This window comes from Cnephaeus nilssonii (genome assembly GCF_951640355.1).
Source record: "Cnephaeus nilssonii genome assembly, chromosome: 13".
In the NCBI taxonomy this organism is placed as follows: domain Eukaryota; kingdom Metazoa; phylum Chordata; class Mammalia; order Chiroptera; family Vespertilionidae; genus Cnephaeus; species Cnephaeus nilssonii.
Window position 1 is genome coordinate 65688177 of NC_137084.1, and position 25438 is coordinate 65713614.

Below are 25438 nucleotides of genomic sequence, written 5' to 3' on the forward strand. Positions count from 1 at the left end.
CATGTAAAATTTAAACAACCAAGAAAGTGAAAGATAAAATAGCCTAAATGTGTTGGAAAAGATTCATTCACAGAAAATCCAACGTTTCTGCTTTTGTATTTGCCTATTACAAGTTGTTTTATTTGCTACTTTTTCAATAGTGTGAGTTTAACTGAACATTAATTGCCTGGTTGGATTTTCATGCATTCATAAAATCAGTCATGCTTTCATTGTGTACAGGTGCTCATTAATTAAGAGTATAACAGTTTAGCCGTTCCTCATTTTATGTACTCACTGTGCAGATATTGAAATAACTGCCAATATTAGTACTTATGCATACATATTTTCTAAAAAGCTTTGCCTTATTTTGCATATAGTTAATTGTGTTTAAACAAAGGCAAAGATTACTGCCTAATTCAGAGGCTCTCTATAAATATTCATTTTGAAAATAAATAATCTGTTTGGGATGAATAATCCTTTTAGATTTTTTTATAGCATAAATCTCCTTGTGCTATTAAAAAGCATTTTAGTAAAAAACACTTACTTTTCCAGCTCAAATGTATTCAGGTGATGCATTTTAAAAGATTTCTCCCTCGACTGTTTCTGCCTCTACCTCAATTATACAGCTCCTGTCTCTCCATTTTATTGAGTTCTATATACATGACATACTTTAGTCCATTAAAATCTTATGGAAGAGAAGAGAAATAGCATGAAAAATGCATGAAATGCTCTCCTTTGAAAAAGAGTTGAAGAAAGCTTGTACTGCCTACTTTATGTTTCCTGTGTTTTGGTACAACACAGGGTTAGAGCTACTAATGGTGTTGAACCAAGTGTGGAGTTTTATGCCTGTTTCGTCAGGCAGCACAGATTAAAAGAGACACCAATATCCTGAGATGTTCTCTCCAGTCGCTCTCTCTGCCTCTATTCAGTATATGTCCTGTATTGTCCTATATTTCAAAAGATGATCCTGTTCTAATAGACCAAGTAAACTTTGAAAATCAGCGGAGCTGCTAGGAAGAGAAAAGGTTTCGCATTAGGGATATGGAATTGAAAGTTTTGTGTCCTTTTAAAATTCTCTTATTTACTAGAATATTCTAAATACCAAAGCAGCTTTAGTAAAGCATTTTTGCCTTAGAATTGCTCCTTTCCCACACACCAAAAAGTTATTTTTTTTACAGTTTCCTCTAAGATATGTTTTGAATTTTCTAGTCCTCAAAATACTGTTAGTAGTCATTAAATGTAAAGTAAAATGATTTAGTTTGACTTTTTATTATTAAGATGTCAAAATGGTAATAAAAATATGTTTTTTACTTTAATGTACATTTATATTTATTTGTAGTACAATTTTGTTACAAGTTTTAGATAAAAAGAGATACCCCTGTATTTTATTTTGGAAATGTGTTACATCATCAAAACAGTATATATATTTGGGTTGCATAATGGAAATGCTTTTTCTATTATTTAAAAAGATGACACTCAGGAGGGAAACACATTTTAGGATATGAATTTGAAATATATGCTATGGTAGAAATGAAAAAATATATGCAAAAGTGAATACAGTACAGCAATTCTCTCATTTAATTAAACTAATACTCTATAAGTTATATATTTATAACGTAATTGTTGACCGATAAATGAAAAGGTGAAAGGATAGAGGGAACAAGGTGACCTGTAATTTTACAAAGTAGTGTAAACTTGTTATTATCAATGCTCTTGGTATATATCTCAATATTTGCAGTTTCTTTACTTCAAATTATGACTAATTTTATATATCTGAAATTAAGAGTTTGAGTTTTTGAGTTAGGCACATCTAAATTAATGTTTTTCTCATCCACTTGCTAGCAGTGAACTTGGTAAGATACACAAATTGTTTTGAGGCTCAATTTTCTCAGTTGTAAAATAGGGATAATAGCACTACTTACCTCTTTGGATCATTGTATTGAATAAGATAATGCATGTCAAGAGCTTAGCATAATACCTGGTACAATGCTTACTATTAGCCACTTATTACTATTATCATTGATTTTTATTGTGTTATTACTTTATGATGTGGAAATGTAAACTATAGTAATCATGCATAAGCTGCTTTTTTTCATATTGAAGAAGCATTTTCAGGTTAAACATATGTTGGTCAATATGGTTAGAGCCATCCAGTCTCTTGGCTTGCAGATGGCTCCTCCAAAATGTTCTCCCTTTGAGCAGTCTCTGCTGCAGACTTTGTGCCCTCAGGCCCTGCTCCTCAACCCACCTGAATGGCTGAGAGTCAGAACCTTTCAGGGTATGGTGCATACTCTGACTCTTACTAGTATCTAGGCAGGTCTCAGTCCATAAGGAGGAGTGATATTGTCCCAACATGAAGACATTTTCTTTGGTTCTGATAGCAGAGATAAGATAAGATGGGAACCGGGTAGAGGAGGGGGGCAATAGGGGGACAGGAGGGGGCATCTGCAATACTGTCAGCAATAAATAATTTTTTAAAAAAGAAAGGAGCAGAGAAAAAGAAGTGTCAAATGGAAACACCATGCTTAAAAAGTTTGTTCCACATTAAAATAGTTTGCCAAGTTGCTTAGTACACTGTTTTCTCCCCTGCAAATTCTCTTTTCAAACTGAAATGGAAAATGTCACACACATACTTCTGGGCACAAAAGGAAAAAATATTTTTCTCTATTGAAGAGATAATTTCTCAACCATATGAAAAGAAATATCAAGTAGGCAGACAGATGAAAATCTTTCCTAGCCTTAGCACTTCCTGCACTATATCACTGTTAAGTAACTGGTTTACTAAACAGACTGAACTTTGTAGAGTTTAAACATAAGATAGTTTCCTTTTTTTCTCTCCCACGGCTCTCCAGTATGCTCCTTCTGATTTCTGGCTTCAGCCCCAACTATATCTAAGGTGTTTTGGGGTACTAGTGTGGTCTCATTCTCAGGTTATAAATTTTTAACTTTTATTGAAATAAAAACTAACTTCCAATTCCATGTTTTCTTCCTTCCATCCCAGCACAGGCTAGACCCAAAGGTATTTATTTGTCTGTCTTTCCTTCTTTCCACTTCCTTCTCCCCCCTTCCAATCGCTGCTCTGCACACTTCTCAAATCAGACAAAAAAGACTAGGAAAAGCTACTTAGGTGGTAAAATTTGTGGTTCTCACATGGGTGTTGAGTGCTCCAGGTGATGGAACTTGTCCACATGATGCTTTTCCCTCTTGGAAGGTGCATTGGGTCCTCTTGAGACTCTCCCATCCCCTACCAGGCACTTCTATTGTGTGTGAGCCCAACAAGCCTACTCAATCCCTGTCCATGTTGTCCACTTGGCCCACAGTAAGGATTTCCCATTCCTGCGCTGCCAAATTCTAGAAACACACAGTATTCTCGAGAACTAATTTGCTCGCTGCTCTGGTAACATTGTGTGGGGCTGGGCCATCATTACAAAATTCTGAACCTCATGGCATCAGCCAGTGTGAGGAGTGAGCATCTGTACCCTGCAGCAGTTATTTTGCTCCTCTTCTTACTTAGCTTGAGGGGGAAATGGTACTCCCACTTCTCTTCTATTGACAGCTGGGGCTGCAGGGAGATGCCACAGCACATCCATCTGCTGTACTGACAACCTTCTTCCAAAACATTCCTTGTGCTAAAATCTGGAGGGGGTAATGGGAAAGGGTCATGAAATTTTGTTTCCCTATTTCTTAGGAATTCGATGGTTTCATCCAGCCCACTTCACTTTACCTGTGACTCATCCGAAGTCCAGAAAAGACTCATTTAACTTCCTACTATAATTTCTTCAGTGTTATACATTATCTCCTTACTTCTGCAAGGACCTCGCTTTGTTCATATTTGTATATTTACCATTCTTGTCCATGATCATTACTTAGGAAATTTATTTGAGCTCAAATATTATAGAAGAAACACAGTAAAATACTATTGTAATATGAGATAGGGTTAGATTCTTTTTCTCTGGGGGTATGTATATTTGCCTTGTAAATGGCATTTAATTGGACTTTGAAGGGCAGACCAAATAGGACTCAGGCAGAATTATTTATAGGGGGAAATTAAAACTATAGTTGTCAGGCACTGATGTGTACAGAGAAGAGGCTAAGGCTTTGGGGTTTTTAAAGGTCTCTCCAAGCTATGTTTCTAAGAAAAAATTATATAGAAAATACCAAGCATGCAGCTGAAGTAATTGGGAAATCCTAAAATAAAATACTATTAATGAGCATTACAACTTTCTTCAACCTGATGAGCAATTTAATTATATTAAATAAAAGAAATGGTTCTTAGTAACATTAAGAGAAGGCAAAAATCATGTCAAGCGACAGAACTCTAAGACCAAATCTCAGTAATTAGGAAAAAAGAAGAAAACAGCATGGCTCATATAACAGAGAATAGTTTAAATCATGAAACCACTTTTGTCCAGGCAAGTCTTTTTTTCAAAATGTTTACAAGAAATAGAAAGAACTTCAGTTTCATAGGCACTTTGTAAGCAAAGATGGGCACTTCAACAGACGCTTTTCTAAAAGAAACCTAATTGTCAGACATGTATCTTACTGACAAATAACACTATGATGGAATAAAAGTACAAAGATAAGTGGACAATGAGAGGTTATCAACCCAGGAGTAAATGTGAGACACCCAAGTTAGACTTTTTCTAACGGTCTAGTCCCCATAATGCCATGCACCAGTTCTAAATCACAAACCATGTTCCAGGCCCAGTGCTAAGCACTTGCCCTTCATTATGTCATTTAATTCTCATATTAACTCTCTAAAGCAATGAGTGTTTGTCTGTATTTTACAGATCAGAAAAGAGATTTCTAGAGTTTTAAAAACTGAGTAAGTGACAGAGCTGGAATTCTAACCCAGATGGTGTCTTCCAAGTTGCCTCCCTCTCCACTCCCTTCTGTCTCCTCCTTCTCAGCATCCTCTTCTGACCACATGGGTCAACAAATCTCATTCAAAGATTATTTTACCCATCCTCTGCTTCTACTTCCTTGTGGACCCATATAAACAAAGTTGAGAATAGGAGTTGAGGTAAACAGCATTTATTGCATGTTCTCGCCTTCTTGGCTCTTGACTACTGCCAGGTATGATAAGGTTCAGAAATGAGAGAAATCATACATTTCTTAAAATATCCTAACAATCTCTTTTGCAAACCAAAAATGGATATTGCCTATATTTCCAAATTAAATCAACCTTAGCCAAAATTGAAAGCAAATTTCCATGGAACTATCAGAACAATATTATGCAGATTACCAAAAGGATACAATATTTCAAGGTCCCATGTAAATAGACTCATGTTGAACTTTTAGTGCTTTCCATAGAAGACTTCACTACTTTCTTTTTCAAATCTAAATGGATAATAGCATTAGGTAACCAGTATCAATTATAGTTCCAGACATTGTGATAATGATGAAAAAGTACTTGAAATGTAGGTAACATTATCTCCATGAGGGAACCAAAGAACAGAGGCTAAGAAATATTTCCATCCAACCTGCCAGAATGGAAGTGGGATTCAGGCCCAGAGCTTTCTCATTTCCACAAGAACATCTTTACGATTTGTGCATACCGCCTTATCTAGCCTATTGATAGGAATGAAAGCTTTATTTGAACTCCTTAGGAAACAATGCTGGTATTTTTTATCTTGGAAACTTTAAATTTAACTCTTCCTATAAAGTGAGCTTAAATGATAATCAGTTAACTGAAATATTGATGTGCCATGTATTTCAATTCATGTAGGGAAAATGCTTTTAAGTTTCCCTCTTGACTCCCATCTTTACTGTATAAACAACCTCCTTTCTTTCGTCTGTAACTTTCTTTCCAAGTCACTCGCTGGATTGGCATTAAGCTCCTAAATTTCGTCGCCTCCTCAGGTCTCCAATAAAGCTATATGGACAAAAGTAGGTTTATAGTTGTTTATATGGCAAAAGACATGCAGGTTAGGATTATTACAATAGCTTTATTAACTCAAAAGAATGTCACTCACAACTATAGTCCTTACTATTGCCCACCCTTGTATAATAAGCCATGTAAACATCTACTGTAGTAGATATTGCAAGTTATTTAAGGAAAGTAGAGAGATTGGCAAATTATTTCATCCTGCCTTCTTTTGTTTAGTTAATTAATTAATTAAATTGAAGGTTAATTAAAGCATGTTGTTAAGTGTGACTGACTTTGCTAAAATATTATTATACTTAAAGTTCTTTGAGACTCATGCTTAAATTCATGCATGCTTAAACTAAGGTAATACACTATATGTTGATCACTCTGAGTATTTGCAATGTTTCCAATGTGTATGGTGAAAAGAAACAAGAGTATGATTTTCAGCTTGCCAGAGAAGGCACTAAGACAGCTAAGCATTTCCAGCTTGGGGGAAAAGTATCAATTGCCCAGAACAAAATTAAGGAGAATCAGAATTTAATCTGTTATCCAAGCATATAAACTTGATTCTCTAAGACAATAAACTCAGGACATTTATCAATAGATAACTGAGGGGCAAACACATTTAGCTGCTCAATTTTAAATCTGGTTCTCAGTAAGTACATTAAAATATATTTGGTTTTCAAGTATATATGTATTTCTCTGAACTCAATCAAAGCATTTATTCGATGTTTGATTATATTCATTTTCTATTTCTAACAAGAATTATAGAACTTTTATACCAGAAGGGCTCTAAAAGATTAAGTCAAATTTGTATATATCATGAATATGTTGTTTTATAAATAAAAGGATATAATTAAAATTAGTGGACTCCAAAACATTGACGGCAGAAATAGCTGTGTGCCAGTGACTTGAAAATGAATGAGCCTGGTTTCCACTGTTCATGTGCATGTAATTAGGAAATTTAAGCCAATTAAAACTAGAATACCCACTTCACACAATGTGATCCTGACAAGAAAATATAATTCCTGAGATGCAGCTATTAAAGCCTTGTTTTCATTTTCTGTTTGTTTTTACAGTTTTACTGATATGTAATTGACCTATAACATATTTAAGGTGTACACCATGGTTTGATATATGTATATATTGTGACATTATTACCACAATAAGTTTAGTTAATGTCCATCACCTCACATAGTAAAAAAAGTTTTTTCTTGAGATGAGAAATTTTAAGATCTACTCTCTTAGTAACTTTTAAATATACAATAAAATATTGTTAACTACAGTCACCGTGTTGTACATTACATCTCCATGACTTAATTATCTTACAGCTGGGAGTTTGTACCTTCTGACCATCTTCATCCATTTTGTACCTCCCATATCTCTCCTCTGGCCACCATCAAACCATTCTTGGTTTCTTCATATTCCACATATAAGTGTCTGTCTTTCTCTGTTTAACTTATTTTACTTATTATAATTCTCTCAAGGTGCATCCATGTTGTCACCAGTGGCAGGATTTTCTTTTTTATGGCTGAGTAATATTTCATACTATACAGGGTTTGGCAAAAGTAGTTTTACAGTTGTGAGTATGCGAAACAGAGTTTATTCTTATATTATTATTTATTAATTATTGTATATTTTTTCATATGGTAAATGCTAAACCTACTTTGCCCACCTCTGTATATATGCACACACATACCACATTGCGTTTATCCAATCATCAATCGATGGACACTTAAGGTATTTTCATTTCTTTAAAGCTTTAAGTTTTCTATTAGTAGTTTCTATTATATCCAGTAAACTTTTTTTATTTAAAAATAGTTGGTTTTTATACATCTAGACCACTAAAACACAAATGGCCTATTATGCCTTTTTGTGTTATTTGTGTTAGATATTAAAATTGGAGGTAGTGTGAGAGAGGATCTTATTATTTTTTTTTACATTAAGTTAAATATGGGCTATCTTCTCTTGAAAAGAAATTAGCATCTGTAAGAAAACCTCAAAGACTGATTTCAAATAATGAGAGAAATTTTATGCAATCTGGGTTATTTATGTATAATCAACATAGAAATTACCAAAGAATTAAATCATAGAAAGTATTCCTTCCCTTTCTTGGTTACTCAAAGTGAAAATTTTCACCAAATTTACCAGTTTCTTTTCAATTTTTTTTTTTTACTCAAAAAGTTTTAACACTTTTGAGAAATCTAATTTTTTAAAATAAATGCATTAATTGACTGTGGTACTTTACAACTCTGATCTAGAGGTTCCATGCATCCTCTTTTTATATGATGTTTAAGGTCAGAATAAAATAAGAAAGGATCTTCAATGCCTAGTCTTTCCACAAAATCTATGATCCAAAATTCAGGATGGTGTCCTCAAAGAGGATAAAGTCCTAACTTTGAGGTATAAACTTAACTATTTCAATGTAATAGACAATGTATGTGGCTCTGGTAGATATGACCTGTAATGTTATTTGGCTGTTAGTTGTCAAAGATTAATGTGAACCATATGATGGGGGTGCAGAGTACATTAAAAAAAAATCAAATGCTACTAAGACAAGCCATAATGGCATAATATTAACAAATTATCTTGCTTCCACTATTTATTTGACCATGTATTGGTAGTCACAATATTCAGAACTCTGAGATTTTAGCCACTGAGGAAATATTTGGAACCTTATATCTGTAACCTTTTACACATACAGTTAAACCAGCACCCTTCCTGTGTGCCTTACTCATACTATACACTAGGAAGGAAATTTAGAATTAGTCCTATAAAACACTGGTTTTGGAACATGGTATTAAGGTCATAGCTGTTATATGTAACAATAACCATGACTACTACCAAAAACTCACATAAAATGATTTGCTCATTGTTATTATAAAAAGGACATATTCAGTTATTGCTATAACACCATCCTTTTTTTCTCAGTTGAATTCCTTGTGCTTTCTTGATGAAATATAAAGAGGTATCCAATTTCATGTAATTCTGAGGAAATTTATGAGAGTGAACTCCACATATGAGTAATTTTTTTTTTAATTCTCACCTGAGGATATCTTTTTTAAATTGATTTGAGAGAGAGAGAGGAATAGAGACAGAAACATCGATGTGAGAAAGAAACATCAATCATTTGCCTCCAATATGCACCCCACCTAGGGATCGAACAAGCAATTTGGGTATGTGCCCTTTTGGTTTATGTGACAACACTCCAACCAACTGAGCAACCCGGCCAGGGTGAATAATCTTTAGCATACATGTAACTGTGAGAAAAGAATGATAGGTGGCTGCTGTTGAGTATAGACTTCTGCATGTGCACGAGCAAGAGAAGAACTAGTTCATGGAGCAGAGTGTCCAAGGACACTGAAGTTTGGACCCTAGCAAATGTAGTTTATTTGTTTCAGTGGAGCCAATTATATATTCACAGACTTTTCTCTTCTACCTCTCTTAGCCAAGGAGAATGTTTATTTTTTATTTTTTTTCTAGTAGAATATAAATTCTACATAAGTTTTTCTGGTATATAAAATGCTGTGTGAGTATCTACCAGTAATTAATTGCCTTTCATAGAGGCAGGTAATATATGGGAGTGAATTTATTGTTTATGAGTATATCAATGGTGTTTAAAAACTATATTCTGAGATATAAATCCAACGTTGAAGTGTAAAATTGCTCCTGCAGGCTCATAGCCTGGAAAATGATTTCTTTTAATAGTTCTCTTCATTTAACAGTTTTTCATTTGAAAATGTTTCCTTTCAGCTGCAGATTTTGTGGTTTGGTGTGGTGAAGGGGAAATTTATTCCTTTGACACATTTATTCTTTTAATATTTATTTGAAAAAGTTTCACCGGATGCTTATATATTTTGCAGTTTGCAGAGAGATTCATTTTCAGTTTTATTTTTTTTAATGTTTATTTTTTTAAATAAGTTTTCAATCCTTGGAAGTGTGGCTAAGATTTCTTTAGAGCTCTTTGGGGGCTTCTCGTAAAGCGATAATGCTAATGTCAACCTGTGGGTTTTCCAGGGAGTCTGCAAGCCCTGAAACCACAGAAAAGAGTCACATCCCTGGAAAGGAGGGGAAAATGTGTAGGACAAAAACTAACTAACCATTAGTAGATATCCTTATCTATAAAGTTATTTATAATTTAGACCTTACTCTCTCATCGCATGTGCAAGAAGACTAGTTTGGGGATGCAGTATGTGACCAAGAAAAATACATATCACTCATAGATTTGAAAGTAGGGTATCTGTCACAAACATCTTGTCTTAATACTGAATGTTACCAGTAACTTATATCAGGATTTTACCCAACCTGAGTAATGATGTGTTCTAATTATAAAGACACTTAAATTACACATGTATTTATCACTTGCTCTCTGCCCATTTTATCCACAGTTCCAAAGACAGCACCCACCAACGTAAGTGGAAGAAGCGGAAGAAGGCACGAGTTAGTCATTGCCTGGGAGGTAAGAGAGCCTGTACTCAGATGTCAGAACTAGTTGAGTCCTTAGGAAATACGGCTACATATCTAAGATCTGTACTTAGTACAGAGAGAATGAGTAATTTCTGTTTAAATTAGGTGAAGGGACACTTTGCGCATGCATTGCTCAGATAGATATTGCCAACATCATCCTTTCTCATTTTCATACCAGGCCCCAGTTGACTTTTCCCCACGTCTGTGGAATGCCTTCCTGTGAACAGGCTATCTCATTATAAAGTTTGATTAAAACACATCCTCTCATATATTACTGCAGATGTCTGCTTGGCTTAGCTCAATATTTAATTATTTCAAGATTAAGTAGCACCCTTGACTTATTTGGAGTCTAAAACTATTGGGGAGGAAGGAACTGATCCCCACTGACTTTGTGGCATAATGCCTTGCTTATCTCATTTATCCCATACAACAATCCTATTAGTGGGGCTCATTTTCCTTGTGTTAAAAATCATGAAACTGAGGCAGAGTTTAGATACTTTCTCTGAGAAGTAGTAGAATTGGGGACTTGGATAACAAAACATACGTTCTTTTGTCTCCCCCACCATATGATCTCAGTTTCTTATAAAAAAAAAAGAAGTGTGAGAGGTGCATTTATTTTTCATGAAGCCACATTCCTTTTTTGATGATAAATTACCTTATTATTCAATATAGCTGTGTAGCTCACAAAACTATGCCTTAGAATATGAAAATGGAATTTAAATGAAAATGTCTACTGGAGAAAACTAAACAAATTCCTAACACTCTAGGGACAATGATCAAATGTACAGAAAAATGTCTTTTTCCAATAAGAAATTTTCCATGAGCAGGCTCTCTGTCCTGCTCTTATGTCCATTCCCCTCTTCTTTAATAAAATGTTTTGTCTTGTTTTGATTTCTGCAGAGGGATTAACTTCCCAATACCTGAACTTCACCCAGATCAAATTTCTCTAAATGGATTTGCCTTCCCTGTACCCATTTTGTGTCAAAGTCAGCTCAGGCTGCTAAAACAAATGTTGTATAGACCAGGTGGCTTATAAATGACAGGAATTTATTTCTCACAGTTCTGGAAGCTGGAAGTCTACAGTTAAGGCACCAGCAGGTTGAGGCCTGGTGAAGCCTGATTCCTGGTTGATAGACAGTCATTTTCTCACTGTCCTCAATGGCAGAGAGGCAAGAGAGCTCTCCAGTCTCTTTTGTATTAGTACTAATCCCACTCATGCAGGCTCTTCCCTTATAATCAAATCACCCACCAAAGGCCCTCCTTCTTATAGTATCCCATTGGGGGTTAGGATTTCATCACATAAATTTGGGAGGGATATAAAATTCAATCTGTAGTACTTTAATTTAATAATCTTTGTCTCTTTTATTTGACTCAATATGCTTTTTTCTCAAATCAAAATTCAAAAGAAAAAAATTTAGCTATTATTTATTGAGTATCTGCAATGTGTTGAGTATTGTGCTAGGCAGTGGTTGGTAACTGTTCCATTCACTAACTAGTCAATCACAAGTACTCCTTTTTTTGATGCATAACTGATGCCCACTGAACAAATTTAAATATAAGCCTTTTAGTACAGAAAGTTTCTTGAACAAATACTATATTCCAATTTTTTCATATGTTAGTAAAGCACAAAAGCAATTAAAAAAACAGTAGAAGAAAGGTTTTACATTAATGTCTCCTAGATTTTCTGAGCTAGCAGCTCGACAAAGCATCACCAGTGACAAGATTTCCTGACCTTCAGATTATATGACACTTTTCCCCAACTTGTTAAATTCTAGTGTGCAATCCAAGGGCCTTCATTTCATACACAGGACTAATTGGAGCAAATTTGTTTCACTTCAGGAGGTTTCAGTACTCTTAGTACTTTCCTTAAATACCAACTAATGTTATTTAATTTTTCATCCTTTACCCTTAAAAGCCTTTCAAATTTCCAGCAACTGCCAAGTGATTATGCTATGTTGGCTTTTAATCCTATATAATAAAAGGCTAATATGCCAATTGTCCCCTCGACTGGGAGTTTGACTGGGAGTTCAACCTCGAGTTGGACCAGGGGGCAGGGCTGACCAACCACCCGTGGCCCCTCCCCCAGCCAGCCCACCCCGATCGGCCCCCTCATCCCGATAGCTGGACCGCCCCCTACACATATTTGTGCACAGGGCCTCTAGTGTACTATAAAGATTTGAGTCTTCTTTTCTTTAGTTATCCATAATTTTTAAAAATTTAAACTTTTGGAAGAAGTGGATTTTTTAATTCATTATTTTGCTTATAATTAATCGCTTTTTTTTCTTTTCTTCAGCCAGTATCTGAAGAGTTTCAGAATGGGGAAGGCTTTGGCTATATTGTGGCTTTCAGGCCCAATGGAACACGCGGGTGGAAAGAGAAAATGGTGACATCCTCTGACGCTTCAAAGTTCATTTATCGAGATGAAAGTGTCCCTCCTCTTACTCCCTTTGAAGTGAAAGTTGGCGTCTATAACAATAAAGGGGATGGACCTTTCAGTCAAATTGTGGTCATCTGCTCCGCTGAAGGAGGTCAGTTTCTTTATCCTTATTTTTATTCAATATATTTTAATATTTTATTTTGCTATATGGGTGAGATATTATTGTACAAATGTTATAAAATACAGATACACCAAAATGAAAATAAAACTCACCTATAGTCTCACTATACTTTTTAGATATATTTTTCCAAATAATTTCATTTTTAAAAATTGACCATTCCATATCTGTTGCTTCATGTTCTTCACTTTTAATGATATATGGCAAATATCTTTCCATGATAATAACAATATTACTAATAGCTGTAGTGTATTCTATTCTCTGGATGGACATTTAACCAACCGTCTATGGTTTGAAATGTAGATAATTTTATATTTTAACCCATTAAATTTATATAAACTAAATTTAAATGAATAAACCATGTATATGAACAATAAATACGTGTATTTATGACTAACGTCATACACACCACATTGTGCTAAGAAGTTTCAGACAGGGTTTCCTGCTGGAAGGTTTTCACATGTGACATCTTTCAATCCCCTTGACAATGTTGCCTAATAGGCATTATTATCCCCTTTGGAGATAAAAGAAAATTCAAGTTCAGAAAAGATAAAGGTCACACAGCTTGTAATTGAGAATAAGCTCAGGTATGTGTGATCATTAAATTCTTGATTTTTCTGTAGCACACTGCCTTCTTATGCTTAATCTCATGTAATTCTTAATATAAAATTATGAGGTAGGCAGGACTTAGCAGGCAGTAAACCCATTACTCAGCTTTCTTCATCAAAATCCTGGGCTTTGTTAAGTTTTAAAACAAATATCCAATTTTCTGAGTGAGAGAAAGCATGATAAATCTTACCCTAAAATTATCTTTTCTTCTTAGTCCTTCTATTAAGGTGGAAATTTTCCATTGGCCCTGAGAGTAAAAATAATGCCTTCCATTTCCTAAATGTGACAAATGGCTGAGAAAATGTTCCACCAAAGGCAACACTTACTTGACCTTCCAAATAATGATTGTCTTTCTAAACTGACCTTTTTACTTCCTTTGTGCCCACATTTGTGACTTAAAAAGCTGAAGAGAATTATTCACCTTTTTGTACTGAAGTTCATAGGAGGATATAAATAAGGCCCTTTAAATATTGAAGCACAAAAGTCAGTTCTGATTTATGTAAAATGTAGTTTTTCAAAACAAGCTGCCTTATATTTGTCTAACATACAGCCAGATTTTGAAGCAGAGGCAGAAAGTTTATCCTAGCATAAGAATGTATCCCAAGAAACCAGAAACACCAATCAGAAAGGATATATGCACCCCTATGTTCATAGCAGCACAATTTACCATATCTGAGATTTGGAAACAGCCTAAATGCCCATAAGCAGATGAGTGGATTTAAAAACTGTGGTACATCTACACAATGGAATACTACGCTGCTGTAGAAAGGACGGAACTCCTACCATTTGCAACAGCATGGATGGACCTGGAGAGCATTATGCTAAGCAAAATAAGTCAGTTAGAGAAAGATAAATATCACATGATATCACTCATTTGTGGAATATAATGAACAAAATAAACTGATGAACAAAAACAGATCCAGAGACAGAGAAGCATCGATCAGACCGTCAAACCTCAGAGGGAAGGTAGGAGAGGGTGGGAGTAAGGGGAAGAGATCAACGTAAGGACTTGTATGCATGGATATAAGCATAACCAATGGACACAGACACCAGAGGGGTAAGGGCATGAGAGGGTGTGGCAATGGGGGGGATAAGGACACATATGTAATACCTTAATCAATAAAGAATATATTAAAAAAAAAGAATGACCAGGAAAGTGAAGAACCAAGTAATAACAAGGAATTATAGATGTTCCAATGACGTACCCATGCACTTAACATCTCAAATGTCTGATGTGTTTCAGCTAGAGCTGTTGGACCATATTAGTTATACTAACTCTTACAACCAAATATGAGGTAGAAATCTCAAGCCTCAATCTACTGTTCAGGAAACTGAGGCTCAGAGAGGTTAAGTAACATGCTCAAATTGATACCAGGAAGTGACAGAGTTGTAAGTGACTGTAGTTAAGTGGCAGACCCGGGATTTGAACCTAAGTGTGTATAACTCCAAAGCTCATACTTTTAACCACTACCCTATACTATATCATCAGAAATGTATATAATATTTTATTAATGTATTATGTTATTATATATAATAACATTTTGTATTATGTTACACCAAAAATCTATTTTGAACTACATGTTTTATTCAGGAAGCGCTTACTCTTGTTGCCTTAAAATTTCTTCAACCTAATCACCGAGCACATAGCCCCAAAGGTTACATGAGATGAATTTGAGGCGTTAGTGCGCATGTTTTGTATGTTAACACCAGTGGTGCCTTTAAGAAATCCAGATTTGTACTTTCCTGGTCAACTTTCGCTTTGAAATGAAATTATAGCAGCTACCATGGGTTGTTAATACTGTGTTTCCTTACACTTGGAATGGTTTGCCTTTGGGGATTTCTCTTTCAAGCTAGATAGGAAATATGCATACTTTCTTTCAAAGACACTGAGGTTGTTACTGTAACATTTCATAGTAACACTTCATTTATTTTGGTAGACTGAAATATGAAAAATATCAGCAAATTAAATCTGGATAGAGTCTGCCTTTGTTCTGACAACAAAATTCAAACATGTATTTGGCACTTGTTCACTAATTAAATTTACTAATTTGGAACTTTGTGTGTAAATATGAGTAAAGTTTTTAGCATCATTAAATCATGTCAACTAAGAAAGGCAGTACAATGGAAAGGTAGAGCAGGTGCCTAGAGTCAGCAAAGCCTGGGTTCAGTCTGCTCACACTAACTGTGCGTCCCGGGCAGTTTACCCATCTCTCTGACCCTTACCTTCCTCCAGGTAAAATATCAAAGTTTTGCCCTAACCTGTTTGGCTCAGTGGATAGAGCATCAGCCTGCTGACTGAAGGGTCCCAGGTTCGATTCCCATCAAGGGCATGTACCTTGGTTGCGGGCACATCCCCAGTAGGGGGCATGCAGGAGGCAGCTGATCAATGTTTCTCTGTCATCAATGTTTCTAACTCTCTATCCCTCTCCCTTCTTCTCTGTAAAAAAAATCAATAAAATATATTTTTTAAAAATCTAAGTTTTGAACTGGAACATCTCTGGAAGCCATTAGAAATCTAAAACTGAAATTTTGTCAACTTATTCTACATCCTAAAATACTCGTTTCAATTTTAATTTTCCCCAGATAACAATAGACCCACTTTTGTTGTATACTAAAAAGAAGGAAATCAACACCCTTTTTAAAACACTTGGCAAATTGCTTTACTTGAAGAGGCGAAAAGGGTTTCCAGATTGAGTCGTTTTTAAAGAGTCAAGGCCTGTAATAAACGTATAAAATAATATTGGACTTATGCCAGTGCAGATGCCTCCCTCTACCTATGGACGTTCATACAGATTCACAGCGTACCTTCATAGTCTTGCCCAAAGCCCAACTGATCTGATGGAGACTGTATTTCCCCATAAGACAAATTCTGCATGTTTGTTCTTTCATTAACCTAGTTCACCTGTTTATCACCCTAAAATCCCTCTGTATTTATATACAGAACTAGAGGCCCGGTGCATGAAATTCACACAAGGTGGGGGGGATGTCCCTGAGCCCAGCCTGCAACCTCTCCAATCTGGGACCCCTCAAAGGATATCTGACTGCTCGTTAGGCCCAATCCCAGTGGGCTCGGGCCTAAACGGTCAGTTGGACATCCCTCTCACAATCCAGGACTCCTGGCTCCCAACTGCTCACCTGCCTGCCTGCCTGCCTGACTGCCCCTAATTGCTTCTGCCTGCCAGCCTGATCACCCCCTAACCACTCCCCTGCCAGCCTGATTGACGCCTAACTGCTCCCCTGCTGGCCCGATTGCCCCTAACTGTCCTCCCCTGCAGGCCTGGTCACCCCCAACTGCCCTCTCCTGCTGTCCTGGTCCCCCCCAACTGCCCTCCCCTGCAGGCCTGGTCACCCCCAACTGCCCTCCCTTGCACGCCTGGTCCTTCCCAACTGCCCTCTCCTGCTGACCTGATCTCCCACAACTACCCTCCCTGTGGGCCATCTTGTGGTGGCCACCTTATGTCCACATGGGGGCGGCCATCTTTGACCACATGAAGGTGGCCATCTTGTGTGTTGGAGTGATGGTCAATTTGCATATTGCCTCTTTATTATATAGGATAAGAGGAGTGAGATGGCTCTCTAGTTCTGTTTGTGGGCATAGTTCTCCCTATTCATATCAGAAATACCCGACACCTGCCTAGAGCTGACAGCAAATCAGGAGGAAAACATGTCCTAGATGCTGAATCAGATGCAGCTAACAGAATTAGTGTTTATGGGAGGGAACCACAGAACACAAGGACTACAAGACAGTACTAGTTATCTACCCATTTCCCACTGGCACAAGGATGACATCTCACTGCAGAACACACTTCCCCAGGTGCTGATGTGCATTCCCTATACCCCCATCCTTTCCTTTTCCTCTCAAGAAAGCCTATTGAAATGCAAGTAAGAATTAATTATTGCAGTGAAAACCTTGAATGTGATCTGTTATTAAAAGAACTAATCATTTATACATATTGATATTTGGTAAATCCCTTGGGAAATGCCTTGACTCATGACACTGAGGTTAGTTGTTGCCCTAGAGTTGTCAGAAAGCTCCATGGTTTCCGCAATAGAAGTAACCCTGAATTGCTCCATCAGTGCCAAGCAGCATCTGACATCACTTCCATGCACCCTGCACATCTATCGATTACCTATACTCTTTAAATCAAGCAAGACTTACATGCACGCTAATCCTGACTTGACTTCCGATACAAGGGTATGGCATAATCCTATACAATACCTTCATTTTGGAAACAATTCAAATGTTTTTAAAGACGAGCAAAGTTTCAACAGAAGTGATATTAAAAAAGTATGGTGGAAGTGATAAAAGTGATTTTTTTTCCTAGATAAAAAATCAGATTAACTTTTATTTCTATATTTCTAGACATACTTATTTGTCAAACTTACACCCATTTTCCATTTAATTCTTATTATCATAGCTTTGGAAAATGGAGATAACCTGAACATTCAATTATATCTAACAGAAAAATATGGGGAAAAATCAATATAGATTAATTATAGATTGAAATATTTGTTTATTTGTGATGAACTTTAGCCTTTTCTACTGTTGTGTTGTATTGTGTGTGTGTGGGGGGGGGGTTGTTGTTGTGATGTATTTTTGTTTTTTTGCTTTTTGTCTTGTTTGTAAAATATGTGCTGCTTTTATTTTTATTAAAATCAAAAACCCTCTCCTCGTCTTCATAAAATCATATGCAATTATCTCCTTGCAAATGGAGCTACCACAGCTCAAATTAAAACCCAACATTCATGAGGTGTTATTCCCCCAATCAGTTTTTAGCTGAAACTGAGCTCAGTGGGATTTATGTGAACTTGAAAATTAATAAATTGGCATATTCATTGTAAAATACAAGAAATAATTTCCTGTCTTTGCCAGATGATCCATTTGGATTAGTGCCTGTAAAAGTTCAACTACAGCTGTCTTCACTGAATTTTTAAATAATGAAACCATAACCCTTCTCCCAAGGAGTTTATTAAACCCTCCTTTGATTAATGCTGTTACCCACTGCTCCTGGGAAGTCAGATGTATAATCGATATTACAAGCACAGCCCCTCATATTACTTGGAGAAGTCCTGCTGCTAGGTCACTTAATACAAATGTATCATCTAAATTCATGAACATGGTAATGCTGTCGCAAATTTTCAATCTAACAGAAACTGAAATCTATCAATCAGTCTGTCCATTTCCTATGCCAAGATTGGAGTGAAGTTAAGCATCCCCTCATTATAATATCAGAGAGAGAGAGAGAGAGAGAGAGAGAGAGAGAGAGAGAGAGAGAGAGAGAGCGATTTTCAAGTCTTTGAGTCTATTAAATATAACACAAGTAAGATCTCAGAAATAGATTCTTGAATTTTCATCAAATTACCTGAGTATAATAGAAGTGAGAGTGGCAGGAAACATCCTGTGGTTTACAGATCAGGAGAGTTTTGGAGATGTGTGAAAGTGACAGGATCTATGAGGAGCAGTGCAGCTATGATTCTAATTTATCAAAAATTCCATAAAAGATTTTAAAAATTTATAGTAAGCTCGTGGCAGGTTAAATAGGAAATGTGGGGGTCTAGGTAGTTTCTGGCAAGACTTATAGAGCCCAGGTGGGGATCCCAACATCAATAGTCCTGAGGGAAGTTAGCAGTGGAAGGACAAGGAGAAGAGAGAGCAATAACAAAGGGTGTGTATCACACAGACACATACACAGAAGCAGAATAGCATAGTGCTTAGCCCTAACTGCCTTGTTCAAAACCTCTCTCCCCACTCTTGCAGCTGTGTGACCTTGGGCAAGTTGCTTATCCTCTCTGCCCCTCAATTTCCTCATCTGAAAAGAGTGACAGTAGGGTTGTTAGAGGATCAATTAATACATATGAGAAATATGAATAGGACTTGACACATGTCAAATGCTCAAAAATTGGCAATTATTACCTTTGTTTTTACTCCTTATCTATTTTGTTTGTTCTTTTTTTAATATATTTTTATTGATTTCAGAGAGGAAGGGAGAGGGAGAGGGAGAGGGAGAGGGAGAGGGAGAAGGAGAGGGAGAGGGAGAGGGAGAGGGAGAGGGAGAGGGAGAGGGAGAGGGAGAGGGAGAGGGAGAGGGAGAGGGAGAGGGAGAGGGAGAGGGAGAGGGAGAGGGAGAGGGAGAAGGAGAGGGAGAGGGAGAGGGAGAGGGAGAGGGAGAGGGAGATAGAAACATCAATGATGAGAGAAAATCATTGACCTGTTGCCTCCTGCATGCCCCACACTGGGGATCGAGCCCACAACCTGGGCATGTGCCCCGACTGGAAATCAAACCACTCAACCACTGAGCCACGCTTTATTTTTAATTTTATTCCATTCATTACTCTGTCAGTTATTTAGAGGTAATTGGGCAACAAGATAGTGAACTATATATGTTTCCTATACGCTCTCTCTCTATGCCCCAAACTGACTAGAGATGGAGAATGAGCCAGCCACTTCCTTGGTGCCCATTTTATAACAGAGGAAAGAACTCTTGAGACACGAGTTCTAGTTGGGACGCGTGCAGAGCTGGAAGCAGCATTTAGGCATGTCACATTTTCCCTCTGCAAAATGAGGACATGGGTTTAAAACGTAGGTTTATAATCCCAAAGCCTATAGAGGCCAGGTAAGAAATAGAAATACACGAAGTATTCTCAGTGTGATAAAATAGGGACTAGTAGGGACTCTACGGAAAGAATGTGCCCTGACTAATGGGGTCAGCTGCTAATTCTCATCTACCAACACCCAAGTATTCAGGATTGATATTACCCTTTTTTTCCCCCAAAGAAGCCAGTTTTTATTTTTATATGAAATGTTAGAATAAATTAATTTAATACATTATTTAGGCAAACAAAAGATGACTGGAGACCAACTGCCCATCCATTGTGAGCTTTGATCCAAGTGTCTCCGGAAAATTCTTTCTAGTTGTTACCTTCCATCACTCAGGGACAATGGGATACCCAAATAGCTAGTTCCAATCCAACCCAGATATACTGTGACCCAGTCATTTACTCCTGCCTACAGACAAACTTTATTGTTAGAGCTTGAAATGATTGATTGATTGATTTATAATTTATCTTTATTGTTGAAGGTATGACAGATGTCTCCTTTTTCTTCCCATTGACTCCCTCCAGCCCGCTCCAGCCCCTCCCAGGCCTTCACTGCAGTATTACAGACAAACTTTTTGATTCAGACAAGAATATTCACTTGGCTATAAATGACACATACTGAAACCCTTGGAAGTAAACTGACTGAGATTATGATTTTACTTGCTGAAATTTCAAGTTTAGTATTATTTTGGTGTAATATGCATATCTACTTCTGATATTATTTACAACTAGAAGGTGAAACAAATGAAAAAAATGACTTCAGTTCTTGATTTATTTGCTCTTATTTAATTAGATGCAACTATAATGTTTAGCCTGCAAGAATGCAAATGTGAAATGTCAGCTTGGGTTTGACCCTGATTTAATATCCTCAGAGCTTATAAATAGAAATCAGGATGCTTGTATGAGAAATAGGTTTCTGAATATTTATCTTTTTTTAACTTTTCTTATTTTTTACTCTTTTAAAACTTTCTATGTCTGAGAAATACTTAAATTTGTATTGTGATACAGAAAGCTGACAGAGAAATACTTTCTTTTTCTAGACTTGGAAAGAGATATAAAAGCTGCCACCTAACCACATATTTTGTACTTCTGAAATTATTTATCCCCCTGCAATCTCCTTTGACAAAGATGTAATTGCTTCAATAATATAAAAGCTGAAATGAGGCATTTGGCATACAAATCTCTGCAATGCATTCATTTAAAAGATAAGCAAAACTGCTTCCAAATAGCCAATTTACCCTGAGTGGCTGTCTTTGAAATCCGTAGATCATATCCTAACTCCTGGAGATCAGGGTGTACACATCTTAAGAACATGAGCATTTCCTTTCCTTTCCTTTCCTTGCAAAATCAAGAATCTTACTTCTGTTAAATAGCAATGAAAAAGATGTTTGCAAGCCTGCCTACCTGAATTTTAGAATAAAATAGTAGAAGCTTTCCCCAGAATTTTTTAAAAATCAGGTAAATGCACTAATAACAGGCAGCTGCAAAGTGAGATGAGGGAAACCACTAGCAAAAGTAAATAATAAAATATATTCAAAGAGGGACAGAATGAGAAATTAAAGTGTATACCATGACAGGAATTTAATTCAGCTTCCATGTAAAGGTGAATGTGACTTCACCACAGCGCTTTGAATTAACACAACCATAGCATGTCATCTTAATGAATGCTTTACCAAAAGAAAATCATTTTCTGGGCAAACATGTACCTTTGAAAATCTTCTGTGGACTCCTTTTACAATAACAAAGGCAGATGTTTGATTGATGTTTCTCAATGAATGCTATACATGGGCTCTCCAAATAGATGTGTGACCACCTTCCATTAACAAAGGGAAAATCTCAAAAAAAAATGGTTGGAATTCTTTCTATATTTCTCATAATGACTTTTAAAATTTTTACTTAGAATTCTGTCTTTGGCATATGGTTACCTAAATCTAAAACCAACAAACAAACAACAACAACAAAAACATTTCAACAGAGTAATCTGAGCTCTTCCCAGTGATATGGAGTTAATATTAAAGTCTCTACAATTTTAAGGGATAGTTTTTTTAAAAATCAAATTTGTACAGAACTGTTTGAACTAATGTATAGCCTTTACTCTGTCATTTCGTTGAATATGTGTTTGTGACATAGTATTTATGATTCTGCAGTGTCAAAGCTGAAAATATTTTTTTCCTCACATCAAGTGCAACCTCAAAGTGCTGCTCTTGATGGATGCCAATCAGACATGGTGCATTTGAAAAAAAATAGTGAGAAAGGTCGCTGAGCATAGCCACAGCCTGGAGACGTTCAGGGACTTTTCCTTTTCGTTCTTCAGTTGTCTTAAAAGTCAACGCATGCCTTTTAAATACCATGATTCATAACATATTCCTTATCCAATCATGGAAATGTGGTTTTGTGGTTGGAACAACAAAAACAACTCATGTAATTTAGACTCTTTGTGCCTGCAAAGGCTAAAAAGCTAAAATAATAGTAAGTGGTATTTTGTGAATGAATATTTTAAGTACCAAGGACTGTGCTCAATATTTTGTATGTGTTATTCCAATTAAAACTAATCTAAAAAATCTCTCAGCTAAGTACGCTTATTATGCCCACATTGCCAAGGAACTGGGCTTAGGAAGAGGTGAAGCTACTTGCCTAAAGGGAAATAAATATATAATGTTTTTGAATGCAAGCAGCACAGAGGAAAAAAAAACCAATCGTGACTCCTAGTTCTTTCTTTTGATCATTATGGTAGATGGCAGGCAATTTAAGTCAAACAATTTAACTTCTCTAGAAATGTCCTAGTTAATCCAAGGATAAAGATCTTCTCTGCTCGTCTTCCTAGATTTGTCATTTTTTGTTGGTAAGGTTTGATGAGAACGGACAAAAGTATAGAAATCCAAAAAGATCGTCTTTTTATCTTGTGTTTTTCGGAACTACCACAGTACTTCATTGCAAAAAGATGGTGGAAAAAGTAACACCTTTGATAGACATAACTTGCTTCCATTGTGGTTTATTATTTCCACTTTCCTTCATACAGAACCCAGTGCCGCTCCCACAGATGTCAAAGCTACAAGTGTGTCCATGTCAGAGATTCTTATTGCATGGAAACATATGAAAGAGAGTCTAGGAAGACCACAGGGATTTGAGGTATGAACAGAATTATTGAAAATAAGCCTTGTTATTTCTGCTGGCATTGTATTCTCCTAAAGAGGTGGTTTGGTGACATTTTAACAGAATTATATTCCTTTGAAATTTTTCTTTGTGGCAAAGAAAGTAAGAAATATACTACTTTATGGACATGTATTATGTTGCTCATTAGCTGGCTTATTTTTTAGTACGTTTCCATAGCACCATGCAAAGATTTAAAAAAAAAGACAGATGAAAATAGACCTATTTCAATAGCTACAGGTGGCTACTTACTGTTATTCAATTTATTGGTTGTTAAAATTTTTTGTGTATTTTTCTCTAATAATTAAATGTATAAAACAAGTCTTTCTACTATATCGTCCTTGGCAAATCTTACCCCCTACTGCTAACTTCTCATATTTGCTTGGAGCTTTGTGATCTGTACTTTTTTACTGAAATGACTTTTCATTCCTTAAATTTTTCTATTTTAAAACACAGTTATGTCAGCCTTATAATGGTGAACATTTTATAACAATTCATCAACTTAATGAAATGTTAGCCTCCAGGAGTGTGGGCAGTCTGTGAACTTGAATATTCCACAAAAACAAGATACCTATTCCTCACGTAGCTCTTGTTCTTGCCTTCACCAGTCATTGGTAGGAAAAGACAAAAAAAGAATTAGCATCCAACCCAAGATCTCAGTCGCCTTTACAGTTTTTATTTTTCTCGCTGTTTTAATGCCACTAAGAGAAAATCATCTTGATTTTTCAAAAATGATCAAGTATAGAACTTGTACACCAACACAACCTTTTCCTTATTCTATTTGAGTTTTTAAATAATGTCTGAGAACTATTTGATTAATATACAGCTAGCATTAGAAAATGATTACTGTGATAAAGAATTTTTTTACAATATTTCTAGGTTACAGCAAGGACCATGGATAAGGGCACATTACCTATACAAAAATCATGGATTTTTCTCTTCGGTCTTGCTTCAATTCATTATTTGGTGATAGATAATTTAGCATTTATCTTATCATGATTGCACATTTATTTTATTAAAATCACCCTTTTCCCTATCCATGCTTCAGGGACCACGTCTGATCACCAGGACCGGTAGTACTTGGTTCATGGCCCCTACAATATATATTTGTTGAGTGAATGAATATCTGCGCTTCACAATCATCCTCTTTTAATACCAATAGAGAAGATATTGGGGTGCTCTTCCCAGCTCCCCTTCACTGGGCCACTGCACCATCCCCCAGCTGCTGTGAGTGCCGGCTAATGGTTCTCAGCTTCTCTCTGGAGAATTGCCCTCTACCGAGGGGCACTGTCTTACCTGGAAAGTCACCTTCCCTACAAAAGGCAACCCAACCCAAGGCCAATGGCTGACTCTGACTGACGCTGGTCCCTTCCTCAAGGAGGAAACAAATTTATGATGCAGTTTATAATAATTCAGAGTGTTGTGTGCATCCGACCAGGGCTAGATTACCTGGGACCACACTCTTGCTCAGCTCCCTCTTCTTTCACATTCTCCTTTACTCCCTTCCTTACAGTCTACCTGTAGGCACTCTCACAATCAATCAAATGCACTCAAATCTCTGTCTCAAGCTCTGCTTCTAAGGAAACCAACCTAAAACAACTCTGTAAATATAGATCCACCGAGATCCCTCAGTCGGAGCATCTGGTGTGCACACTTTTAGAAAGCCACCGAGTGTATTCTGGTGTGCAGAAGAATGAGGATCCAGTCTCCATTATGTCAAAGGGGTGGTCCCCTCACACAGCCAGTCCCCCTCAACCTTTTTGCTGCCTGCCCTCAGAGCATGGCATTCACATTCCCACCATGATTTACCTGCAATAACAGCGTTCTGTGAGGTCCTGCAAAGATCACATATGATTTAGATTTGTGCACAATTCTTCTCTTCCTGAAACATAAGCCATTCATTTATTAATTCAACAAATATGACCTAAACGCTAGGAATAAAACAATGAACAAAAAAAATAAAGTCTCTGTTCTTGTGGAGCTTATATTGTAGTAGGAAGGACAAGCAATAAACAAGCTAACAAATAAGTTTGTGACATAATATCAAGTGATGATAAATTCTGTATAGAAAATAAAACTGGACACGAAGGTAGAGAGTGAAAGAGTCAGCTATTTTTAGAGGTTTGAGAAGTCACCCTTTCTGAGGTTTTGACATTTGAGTAGAAACATGACCAAATGAGAGAAAGAAGCAGAGAGGGCAGCAAACTCAAAG

The 25438-nt window shown here is 36.4% G+C and overlaps 1 protein-coding gene across 3 annotated transcripts in view; it reads left to right on the top strand.

The window, feature by feature from the left end:
• The window catches only part of CNTN5 (contactin 5), a gene marked incomplete at both ends in the record, with an annotated part of 647340 nt that overhangs the window by 581687 nt on the left and 40215 nt on the right, over positions 1-25438 (top strand). For all 3 annotated transcript variants that reach the window (XM_079788975.1, XM_079788976.1, XM_079788977.1), the window contains 3 exons: positions 10237-10307; positions 12609-12843; positions 23096-23205. In XM_079788975.1, the coding sequence (XP_079645101.1) occupies positions 10237-10307; positions 12609-12843; positions 23096-23205 (416 nt within the window). The remainder of the gene's footprint in view (positions 1-10236; positions 10308-12608; positions 12844-23095; positions 23206-25438) is intronic.